Source organism: Argentina silus, assembly GCF_951799395.1.
Source record: "Argentina silus genome assembly, chromosome: 6".
In the NCBI taxonomy this organism is placed as follows: Eukaryota; Metazoa; Chordata; class Actinopteri; order Argentiniformes; family Argentinidae; genus Argentina; species Argentina silus.
In genome coordinates this window covers 9514150-9527257 of record NC_139660.1, presented here as the reverse complement: position 1 = coordinate 9527257, position 13108 = coordinate 9514150, and the positions used below count along the sequence as shown (strand labels likewise).

Here is a 13108-nt window from a genome sequence, read left to right as displayed (position 1 = left end):
ATTGTTCATAAATGACCATGCTACTCTTGGGTCTGCCAGTTGAGCAGAGACTAATATGCTGTAATCTAGTGGTGTGTCCTTGTTGATGTTAAATTAGAGAAATGATTTCAACAACCTCAACCCGTCTTACGGTAGCTATTAGCCAACCTTGAAGGTGGAGTAACTGCCCAAGTGAGACCATGCCAACACAAGCCTTAGCTAGCCAAACCTGGCAGTGGGCGGGGAGTGTTACTGCTCATGCCAGGATGCCAATGCTGTGGGTTTATATTCTGTGGTGCTGATTAAGTAAACCAGATATGCCATAAACCTAATGAAAAAAATACCATGAGCTCAAAAGCCATGCTTTTAATACAAAGGCATCTCTTATGCTGAGATGGCAAAGAAAACAAGCAGCCTTTCAAGGGCCTCCGTCCTGCACTGGACAGGATCCCAAAGAGTTCAGCTTGATCTACAAATCAAAGAGGGCCGTTTGTGGGCAGAGTGGTGCATGGAAAAACATAACAGCCTCAAAGCCTTGCCATCAAAAGTAGATTTACTGCCTCACAACATCAATAAATGTTCACCCTTTTTTGTAGACCTGTAAGCTGTAAGGAAAAGTCAAATAGAATGATCCATTTCCTTCTGGTTGATACTGAAAGGGACAGTAGTGTTGAGAGGTGATGAGAAGCGTGTGACTGCCATTTTTAATCCCAGGTCTTCATCTCTTGAAGCATTTCCTTTGAAATGGACTGGCTGTTTACAGTAATTATAAAACACATGAAACTGTCTGCCTGTTGGTTGTGCAACCAAGTAAACTGGGGCTTGGTTTATGAGATCAGACCTTTGATGTCAAAGATCTCACAGAGACTCCATTAGTCATTTTTGCACACTTAGGGGAGATGGTTCAGAGGTTACAAGAAACAAGGAACCTCAAAGGAGTGTTCTTCCACTCCATGAATAGCAAACTTGAGCAAGCAAATGACATTGGCTCAACCATCAGACCAGGGTCAACTCTGGCTAAAGCATGCAGATGAGAACATGGCCTTGCCTTTAGTTCTCACCCATAGCTCAGCTGAGCTCACTTCAACTGGTTAGCAAGTGAGATGAACAAAACCGTGCTTACAGTACATGGAAAATCGTTGGTCCTGAGGGTCTCATTCGTAATCCTGGCATGTGAATTGGTTAGGGAGACCTATGGATAGCTGTCTACTCAAGTGCTTTACTAGAGCACATGGGTGGGTGGGGCAGAGCAGAGCTGTGACCCATGATGCACAAAACCTCGGCCAAAACCCCAGCAGCAACTGAGATGGGGCTCTTCTTTCAAACTTCATAAAAGCAGCCCAGATTTTATTCATTTATACACAGTATGTATACATCAGTCTATTTCACGAGACTGTTAAACGTATGTCCAACAGCTATAGATATACAGTGTGTCGAAGGCTCAGCTTTGCATTCTCTACATAACGAGCCAGGCGGGCCAGATAAGAGTGGAGGGCTGGGAGGGAGGGGGGGCTGGGATGGAGGGGGTGCTGTCATGTAGCGGTAGCCCCTTCTGAAACCAAACTCTCCAGTGATGGTCTGTCATCGTCCGTCACGAGGAATGAAACTCCAAAGGTGTTCTTTCCGAGAATAGCTGCCATTGTTCCGAAGTCTTGGACCCAGACCAAACTTGCTCTTGAATTCCCCTCTACACAAGCACCATTGTGTTGTTTGTTCAGAAGTAATTAAAGCTAATTTCACTTTTGAAAACAGTCCAGATGACTTGAAATTAAATAGTAAGCAGAGCCTTGGTTGGAGTCAATGGGTTCATCCTTTAGGTTTAGCTCGGGTATCAGCTTTGAGTTGCATCAGATTTCTTCATCAGAGAAACCACAAACATCAGAAAAAGGCTTATCAAAACAATGCCATTTTAGGGATCTGGTTATCCCAATGCAGGCTTATGGTGACCATTTTACATCAAAGCTGTCCATGACACTTAAATACTTGTAGTTGTGATGATGGTTGCTGTTTTATTTTATTGTTCAAGTGTTTTTGAGTTAACTTGAGGATGTTTAATTTTTCAGAATCCCAAGGCCCAGCTGATCCACCAAAAGAAAGTATGTTTATCATTCCCACGTGTGCACTGAACTGATGTTTTTATTTGTATTAATCAGCAACACTTTGACATACTGTGCATTTATTTGAATGCATTTATTTGAGTTTCATGAGTTTTCGAGAGAGACCAATACACTAATGCATTGTTATCCAAGCTGCATAATTTGCATCAACCATGCTAAAAATGGTTATTATGAGCTTTAATAATTCTCAAAGAATTGTATCAGATCAAAACATTATTGTGTTTTAGTGTATTCAGCATTTATCTTTCACATGAACATGGTTTTGTTATCAGGTAACACAGTGAATGATAACAAGCATTTTTCTCTTTCAGCCATCATGTATGTTTTGGACACTCCGATGGTTGTCGGAATCGCCTTCGCTGCATTTGTGATCGGGGCCCTGTTGACCGGAGCCCTGTGGTTCATCTACTCTCACACAGGTAAGTCTCTCTCGGAACTCATCTACCTGCTACATGGCCTTCATGAGCCTCTCTAAGCTGATGAAAAGATAAGCTACCAAAGAATGTCTGAGCATCACCATGCCAGAAAGCTGCCATTTTTATAATTGGAAAACATCCCGATGCTGACAGAGGTGAGTTAACTCTAACAGATTGACTGCTCTACTGTAAATATATCCTGTTTGTCATCAAAAGCGGCTCTTCTCTTTCCTGCATTTTGGGGCTGTGGGGTGGTCATTCTCTGAGTATTCTCAGCACAATGGCCAGAGAGAGGCTGGAATTCCCCATGTCCGTTTAGCGGGGCGCTCGCAGGAAGAGAGACACAATCTGTCGTTAGATGCCAAGACCTTCCCCACCGTCCCAAGGCTCCTAACCCAAGCTGACCTCTGCGAGGAAACGTGGTCCCTGCGGCCTGATGAGTGCATGAGCACCATACAACAGCCCTGTTCTCTGCCTGACTGGTTGACTGTGTATCTGCCATGCTATTGACCCATTCCTCCAGCCCTGATGGTGTTTCTCATGGAAAACTGACATATCTTTCATAAACAGGACCAGGGAGTTCTAGGTGCATGAGGTCATCAGTGAGAGGAACAATGTGGCTGTGTGTGTTTGTGTGCAACTCATACACATATACTGTACATGGTGGAAGGAGTCAAGATGCTCAAGAATTGTGTCAGTCAATGTATAATAGTGACCTGTGTCGTGTGTCATCCAGCAATTTAGTTTATGCTCTCTGTATTTTCTCCTGAGTAAGTGTGCATTGGACACTTACTTCTCTACAGTAAGGGTTCATTGGATAACTGCAATCTATAAAACATTTTTGTGCATTTATTCTCCCATTACATTTATAGTACAGTCAACTGTGCCTGCTGTAGAAAGAGTCTTCATTCATACATCAAGCTGGAGAGATCAGGTGTCAGATGTGGGTTCCCTTATCTTTATCAGCCTGTTTATACTGGCACCTCTTTAAAAGGCCATTTTATTTGAGTTTCATGAGTTTCCTAGAGAGACCAATACACTAATGCAAGCCTTTTGATTGGCCTATTTGCCAAAGATTCTTGAGGTCAGAAGTTTATGTTCTGTAGGGAAACAGGTGTAAGGAATGTAGTTATGAACGTTTTAGGAGTGGTCCTTTGAGAAGTTTTGATAGAAGTGCTCCAGGCATATGTTTCTGATAATGATCCCTCAAACAGTTCCTCTGTTGGATCATAGTAAGGAAGGGCCTATTCTGCTTTTTTGGAAAGTATTGACTTGTTTGACTGAAATAGCCCTACATGGAAACCTTGGCATATCCAAGTTAACCCCAAGAATTTTGAGCTTCAAAAACAACCGAAAATATCAGCCTAGAGCATTTTTCAAACCAGTGAATGAAACATGAAAATATATCTGCACTCATCCCCTCAGGGGCGAATGACAATGTTAGAATTTTATAGGTTTTTCCTATTTGTGCCAAAGCTACTTTGCCTCATATGGGCAGCTCTCTTACACAAATATACTTAGCTTTTTCATTAAACCATGCTGCCTTACATTCTCACAAACACACATTTGAAGTTCACTCCATGGGGTTTGTGGACCCTGTTTGGCCTACTCCTGACATGGTACTGTGCAGGGGCATCAAAACAGAATTTATTAAGATGGCCTAAAACGCAAGCCTACTGTATCAAAAGAAAAGGCATCAAAACACAATAATAATATATGCCATTTAGCTGACGCTTTTATCCAAAGCGACTTACATTGCAGTAAGTGCATACATTTTTCAGTATATATGGTCCCAGCGGGAATCAAACCCACACTCTTAGCATTGTTAACGCCATGCTTTACCAACTGAGCCACAGAGGACCACAACAGGTGGCAGAAGGCACTGATCAATCCAGGCTCTACAGAACTTGCTCACACCTTGATATGCATAACTCTCTGGTTTATTACTAGGGAGAGTACACTGTCAGTTATTATTTATTGATACATTGTCCCTAAACACAGGGAAGGGGCATTTTTTCGTAAACCTCTAACACAGATGATGATGTTGTTTAAACAGTAAATTATTTAAAGGAATGTGAGTGCATTAGTGGTGCATCCTGTATATTGTAGAAGTATCCAGAGGCCTCTATTTTAGGAAATGCTACGTTTGGAATGTGGAGGTTATAAAAGAGATGCTGTGATCCCGCAGCCCTGTTGGTGATAGATCACACCAAAGGTTAAGGAGGTTGCCCCCGGAGACAGAGAGAGTGGGAGTTACCCGCGGAACAGAACATTTGATGGAAGAGGTTCAATAGACTGCTACTTCAATGACACGTCACCATGTGACATGTGTCTCAATCAGCTAGCTGGGCCACGTGTTTATGTAGTCTGAAAAACTCCTTGTGAGAGTTACTGATACATGAATGTACAATCTTTTTGTTTGTTCACAATCTGGTTTTGGGACAAACCAAATAAAGCATTAGACTCCTACAAAGATATGAAAACAACTTTGGAACACAGGTTTTCTCAGAGAATGGACAGAGAAGAGAAGTTTATGTGAGATGAGGCACTTTTGTGTTTGAAAGCCCCAAGTTCTGTGAGGAGATGGACTGTTTTTAGCTGGAGTTCTTTGGCAGCCCTGCTCTGGCAAACATTAGCAGAGGCGAGGGGCCTGAAAGAGGGAATGAGAATGTTGGCCTAAATGTGCACGCACACACACACGCAGGCACACACACACGCACACATGCAAACATACACACACACACACATGCACGCAGGCACTGCACGCACGCACGCATGCACACACACACACACACACACACACACACACACACACACACACACACACACACACACACACACACACACTAATAAGTAATAAACATCGAAACACACAAGAAACCAACACATATTGATACAGTATGGTAATCACAGACTTGGTTCTTCCAGGCTCTCTCTGTAGAATCCTCTATGGTCCTCACTGCGCTATGCAGGAAGAGAGACTGCTTGCAAACAAGGATGGAGTGCATTTTAATACCAAAAGCACACTGTGCCAGATATGGAAAACCAACACAGGCTTTTTTTTCAGTTCCCTGTTAGACAAGCTTTCCAAACAAATGGAAGCATTTTTATTTGCCCCCTAACTTTCAGTCTCTGCTTTGGAGCCCTTGGAATCTACAAACTGGAATGCTCATTTAAACATAGAACAATAAACAAGTCAGTGGTTTGAGATCCAGGCAGAGGGATCTGTCTTATGTTTATTCTGCTACATGTGCTTAAGCTATGCTAATTGCTTGCAGATAACAAAGAGGAGGACTGGAATAAGAAGCCTCAGTTCTTTCCACTCGGGATTTTGTCTCTGTGATATGATTGGTTGCCTCCTGACTTGCGTTGACTCTGGGCCAGCAACTGTTACTTTCACTTAGAAAAGCCACAGCAGTGGATTGGTCAACACATCGAATGCTCCACAAACTGAGGAACTGACGAGATTGAGCCTGTGGCTTCTATTGTAGATAACAAGAAGCCTGTAGTGTTAAAGGATTCTAACAGCTGTTAACAGCTACAGTACACATGCACGCACGCACACACGCACACACACACACACACACACACACACACACACAAATCCACGCGCACACACACAGGTCATTCACAGATGTGCAAAGACCTTCAATCCCATGTACTGTAAGCTTGTATTGTAACTATATGCATCAATACAATTTTTCAATTTCAATCATTGAGTTCCAACCAATTAAACAAGACAGGCATTAACTTTAATCAGTGGATTGGCATCATACTGACCGTGGCACAGAAACAATCTCAATACAATGTTCAAGTAACGTCAACATAGAAAAGATACCATGAACTGTATATCAGGGGAGGCTTGTGGAGGTAGAGATCGGAGGACAGGCTCATCAATGTATGAAATGGAATGGAACTTGTGTTTAACACCATTCCTTATTAAGTTCCATGCATTATTTAACAGCCAATCAGAGGGCTGTATTTAACAGCCAATCAGAGTGGTAATTATTGGTCAATCAGAGGGCTGCATTTAACAGCCAATCAGAGGGCTGTATTTATCAGCCAATCAAAAGGCTCAATATTACAGCCAATCAGAGGGCTGTATATTATAGCCAATCAAGGGCTGTATTTAACAGGCAATCAGAGGGCTTATTATGCATTATTAAAGCCTACTCACGCTTATTCATGTCAGACGGCGCTAAACATTTCCCCCGCTTCTCTACGCTGTGAGAGAATGCTTGATGACGGTATGAGAGTAGATTGGAGTTGGGTCCTCGTTAAAATAACCTGATATTTAAACCATTCCACCCTTCATCTCTGCAATTCATGAGCTGCTATAATAAACTTGATTTTGCCAATCTATCTGATAATATCAAGTGTAAACAAACATGGATGTTTGCAAGTGCAAGACGCATATCCCATCCTTCACAGCTCTTATCACCACCTTGTGGCGGCTTATCTCGTTTGGAGTCAACAAGAAGATTTTATCCACATTTTACAGCTATTTTATTACGTATTTTAACCTTCTCTGTTATATGCTGGCACACAATTCTGTGCCAAAAGGACAGGAACTGCCTGCAGAGCATTGTGAACCTCAGCTCCAAGGTCATTGGTGAGCCCCAAAGAAGCCTGGCCCAGATCTATGCACAGCAGACACTGAGGAAGGCCCATGCTATACTGGGGGATGGAACCAACATTCTCCATCACTCTTTCAAAGTCCTGCCTTCATGAAGGCGCTTCCTCTGCCCCCAGTGCAAAACGAACAGGAGGAAGTTCAGATTTGTTCCTGAAGCCATTAAACTGGTCAATGATAGCACACAGTCACTTTATATTTATATTTATAATCATCTGTTTTTTCTTTACCTGACTAGACTTGGATCAATGTACATCGCGTTTTGAATGTCTGATAATATGAGTGTGTGTTGTTGTGTTCTGTCCTGTGTAAACTGCTGTGTGTTGTTTCTGTGTGTCTGCACTCCTAACTACATAACTGAAGAGTATTTTGAATTGAATTGAATTGAATTAAAGATTGTGATCTCTCTCTCTCTCTCCCTCTCCTTCTCCTTTTTTACCAGGTGAAACAGCTGGCCGACAGCAGGTCTCGAAGTCCCAGCCCGCCTCAGAGAACAGCAGTGTGGCCCACAGTATCGGCAGCACACAAAGCACGCCCTGTTCCAGCAGCAGCACAGCGTAGCCCAGGGCAGCCCAGTGGGATGCCCTCCCCTGCAGGGCCACAGGAAGGGCCATACGGGTCACAGGGACTGGTTTGTTGACATTTGTTTCCCTGGATGAAAGGACATTTTTTGGGATGCTTTGTGAAAGCAAAGAAGAAGGGTGATTTAAAGAAAAAGAAGAGGAAAAAGAAGAAGAAGAAGAAGAGGAAGAAGAAGGGAATTTTTTTTTTCACATACCAAAAAACACACACCTGGTGTTCCTCGCTAAATTGACTCTTTTAAACAAAGTTTTTTTTTATATTTTTAGACAGAACTACTGTACTGGTATTACTGGTGTGAGAGCAAAACCGTTCCAAGACCCAGAATGGTAACACAGCCTCAAATCTAGTGCTTAACTGTAGCTAAAAGAACAAACAAATGTTAGTAAATACCAGCCAATTTTTTTCTTATACAAATGCTGCTTTTTTCCTTCAACCACAATAGAGAATTTAGTTTTTACCTTAAATGGTATAGTTTTGGCTGTAAATAAAAAGCAAGTATATACCAATAGCATTGGAACTAATGAGGTTGTCTGCATAGAGCATGGCGGCATTTGCCATCAGTTATTATGGCTGTAAATAGTTCTGCCTGCAGCATCCGGTCCACATGCTATATATATATATATATATATATATATATATATATATATATATATATATATATATATATATATATATATATATATATAATCAAGGCAACCACTATCTCTGCTTTTCAATGTCAGATAGAGTGAAGCATCCTGGTGTGTGCTATGAATCATTCGCTATTTGAAGGGACTAAAACATCAAACAAGATGTATGGATGTTGAATGTATAGATAGATAGATAGATAGATGCCAAGAAATGTGAAGACAAAAGTAATGTGAACTATCCCTGATGATAACAGTGTTTCTAGTCAGTTTGCTGCTATCATTCAAATTAGCACTGTCACAAGATATCCCTCCTTGTGAACTACAACACATTTGATGAGGACAGTTTTTCTCTCATTACCTAGTGGATTGAGACATCTAAGGGTTAATATCAGTGCCATGTATTTGGTTATGTTGAGTGACAGTGAGTGCTTATCAGTCCTTGGTCTCAGCTTTGAATTTGATTGATGTTACACAGCTTTACAGGGACATTATGGGTTCCCTTATTCTAGAAAAAGACAGCCATTGTAAAGGTATGTATATATTGTAAATAATGTAAATAATTGATCATGTTATAAGAAAGTCTAAATGTTTGTGAGTTTTTATGCATTAGATACATTATACATATATGATGCATTAAGACATTTTGGCTACAATACTGTATAAGCCAGTATGCCCAAATGTTTTATGTTTTATCCACTGTGAGGAAGCTAACTAAAACATTTAAATGAACAGTGTTGGATCATAAAAAGCTTATATTAGTGACAGTGAACTTGGTCACAATAATTGGGCATTATATGAAACCATAAAACAATGTGCTTGTCTGGGTCCTACACCACTAGCAGACCTCCAACTTTATTTTCTCCTGATTGTATAGTACACAATGTTGTACACTATTTTATATGGCCATGTTTTCAAACCAAATGATTGTTAATAATGATCTGCTTGCAATTTTGGAACTAAGCTAGTTAAGGAAATTACAGTGAGATTGTTCAACCGAGGGACCAGTATTGTCAAATGAAGATGATGTGATGATGTGGCCGTTCAGCAGGTCTCAGATTCTTACAGGTGTACATGTTCCTACAAACATTCCACCGTTCATTGGTTAACTCATCCTGATTGTATGTGCTCTGGTTTCAAGTGAGAAATGTATTTTTTTCTTGCTACGTCTACCTGTGTGGGCACTTAGTGTTACATTTACATGCATGTACAGTAAGTACATTGGAGGTGACATACACCTTTGATTTGCTTCATTTGTAATTTTCCCTAATACAAAACCAAAATAATCCCACCGTCCCACGCCAATCTTACGAATGTTTGTAGGTGTGCCTTAACTCAAAGAATTTCATGCATTTTGGGGGTTTGAATGGAAAAATATTATATTATTAAGGAGATAAAGGGAATTTCCACCAATTATACACTTTGAATTTACAGTGTATGTTTAAATGTGAGAGAGAAACCCAATACATAAGACACAATTACGTCATTTACATCAGATCCTTGTTTTTTGCTTGCTGCAGATCCTAAATAGAGAATGTATGTTATATCACAGCTTTGAGTTTTAGTTTTTTTTGTAAACATGTATAGATGTCTCAACAGAGGAAAACAGAGTATAAATATATATTTGTGTATAAAATTATATTTTTGAATCTATTTACCTAGAGCCAAACTATTATTGTCTCCTTGAGTACTGTGAATTTTTTTTTTATGTGCTCATTCAATTTTCCCTAAATGTACATACATTTCTGTATATCTTTTTATTTGAAAATATTAAACTATTAGTATTGTTTTCATATGCGATGTTTTGATTTTAAGAGATTTCCCTAAGTGTTCACTCAGTGTTGAGGTTTGTTCCATTGACTACCTTACATTAATACTGTCTTGTACTGAATGTGTCTTATATATAAACATAGACATTTAATATTATATAGCATTACAAAAGTAATATATTTTAAATCCATATCATAATTGCAAATTTAACATACATTTAAGCTAAAGTGAAGTCGTGTATAATGTAGTAAAACATAGTTATGTATTTTACACAAATCAATGGATAAAGAAATTAATGGAAGTTTCTGTGGGCTATAGTTTATTGTTAACACATATTAAGCACTACAGGTTTAGTTGCATGCTTACTCTCTGAACTCTGGTCTTAATCAGTGTTTAGCCTTTTATTGTGAAGTTCTTTCAAATCAAGCATAATGTATTATACTGTATGTGTAAGTCCTCTCTGAGATGTTGTTTCTAGTGGTATGGGAATCTCCAGTAGCCTATCATCGTGGTCATTTGTGGGTTTGTGGGTTTATGACATTCCTGTAGTTTTGTGGCTTCTCTTATCAGCTCTGGCAAGTTCATCCATGTCATTGCCTCCTTAACGCCACCCTGTCTTAAAGGGGTTGAACTCAGTAAAACCTCAGAGGTTTCACCCTTTGACAGGAACATTTAAAGACATGATTGTTTCCTTTATGGTCAAACTACCAATGAAGTCCAGTGACTTTATTGTGTTGAAAAGTTTGAATTTTAATTAGATGAGATATTCTGTCAATAGATCTTTCCCAAATCTGTGATGTCACATTCTTGATTAGTCACTGTGTCATGCAAGTAGATTTGGGTGTTTGTGACTGTGTTCTGGTTTTAGACACCACATAAGAGCCCCATTCTACAGTATACAGTCCATACAGCCAAAGGCATTCTGAACTGAAAACAGCTTTTCTTTTGGGAGAAACCGCTGAATTATTGATTGTACGTATTTTGTTTGTTTCTCTATTTTGAATGTTTTCTCAACGTTTGTCTACCTCACTGTAGTGTGTGTGTGTGTGTCTGTGTGTCTGTGTGAATGTGTGTGTGTGTGTGTGTGTGTGTGTGTGTGTGTGTGTGTGTGTGTGTGTGTGTGTGTGTGTGTGTGTTTGAGAGAGCGAGAGAGAGAGAGAGAGAAGAGGGCTTGGGGCATTATATCTGCAAATAATGTCTGTTATGGTGTTTTACTATGGTATGGAGAGCTTGTTGAGAAAGGCCATATTGTATTTTCAAAATTAAACTCTTGATTCTTTGCATTACCCCTTTATTGTACTTGTTATCACAGTTGTTTATGTAAAACATTACACAGCCAAAGAAGTCATTTATCAAATGCCCGTCAAATTACCCTTGGCCTCAAAGTTATTAGTTATAGTACAAGGTTATTTTGTTTGTTTGTGAAACATTTTGTAAATGATATATGCTGTAAATAAGCATGCCATTTGTATGCACATTTTATGCTCAATAAATTCTTATAACCATTCATAAGCTTTTCTCATTTTGTTTTCTTATCTTCCTTTCACGGTAGCTCTTAAGTTGCTATTAAGCTGGAGATGTGTATAGTGTAATATATTAAATGTTGGAGATCCATATCATTCTATACACCATTGATCCATTATTTGACATGCTGTAGAGCAGTGTAAATATCTCTTATTCTATGGACTTTGTCTGACAACAATGAGTAGTAATGATGTGTTTGGCACAGTTGATATGAAGTCATGAGTTCTCTCTTTGGTGAGGTCATTACATGATGCAGACCATGTGGCATTCTGGGAGACCGCCTAGACTTAAGCAATCATGTGCACCTCTGCACATACATACACATACAGTACACACACACACACACACACACACACACACACACACACACACACACACACACACCATTCTCTCCCCTAAGGCAAAGCTGGCCCATCCTCTCTTTTGATTAGAGGTCCTTGGAGCATACAGTGTGAGAGAGGCCCAGGGCGAGTTGGATGAGAGCTCTCATGACGACATCTTATGTTTGACTTGACCCGTCCACACTTCCCAAACCCCGCTGACCACTTAAGGGCAAAGAGCTCTGCCTGTATGATGTCACTCTGCTGGCCTGAGTGCCTGTCAGTCTCTACATCCTCTGTGTCCTCAAACTGCAGAGTGTGAAGTTGACCAGAATGAACCAGGCCAGGAGTGATCCCCCACTCAGTGAGGCTGTTTTCCAATTGATTACTAATTTTCCAACTTCTTTATACACCTCTCCAAGTCCTCATTTGTATACTTCCTCACATCCGGAGCCAGATGGTGAGATCACAGATTTTCATATGATTATTGTCTATCCAGGGGAAAGTTTTGTTTTTACCTGACAGCCAAACAGACAGATTTGTTATTTTGTTTTTACAATCCAAAGCTAATTCAATCAGTCATAGTTTGCATGCACTCGAGTAAGCATTGCATCATATCAAGACAGCTCAGACAAAGGATCACTTTTATGAGAATATACCCTTGGTTTACTTGACCAGCAGCACTCTTAACACTGATATTGGGGAGACTCAGCCAAGTAGGGTGGGCTCAGGCACCTCCTCACAGAGCACAACTATCTGTTTTATGGCCAACCCCTAGGGGTGTTGTTGTTAGAAGGGGCGGAAACAACAGGGTCATGTCTTGGTTTTTAGGGGCTGGAGCCAATCAGGTTTTAGATGGGCCTTTCAATAGAGCAATGAATATTACTTATTGATCTAGACACAGCACTGATGGGGTCTTCTCTTGCTTTTAAGCTTATCTTGAATGAAACATGCCTACTTTCTCACAGGACTACCTTTCCTTCCTTTTTCATGCTCTTTCCCACTCCTCTCAGAGAGGCCATCTTCCAGGGGTGGTTTGGTACTTTGCCTAGCTTGTCATTTCAAAGGCCTGAAATTGAATATATTCAAATGCCATTAAACTTCTTTTTGAGGAGGTTCAGGAGGTCCTAACCAGGGGAAT

At 40.3% G+C, this 13108-nt stretch overlaps 1 protein-coding gene across 1 annotated transcript in view; it reads left to right on the top strand.

The window, feature by feature from the left end:
- Positions 1 to 8314, top strand: part of tgfbr3 (transforming growth factor, beta receptor III) — a 55567-nt gene extending 47253 nt beyond the window's left edge. Inside the window, exons 14-16 of the mRNA XM_083671490.1 lie at positions 2043 to 2075; positions 2408 to 2515; positions 7588 to 8314. Of these exons, the coding sequence (XP_083527616.1) occupies positions 2043 to 2075; positions 2408 to 2515; positions 7588 to 7706 (260 nt within the window). The 3' untranslated portion in view covers positions 7707 to 8314. The remainder of the gene's footprint in view (positions 1 to 2042; positions 2076 to 2407; positions 2516 to 7587) is intronic.
- Positions 8315 to 13108: the final 4794 nt, after the last annotated feature.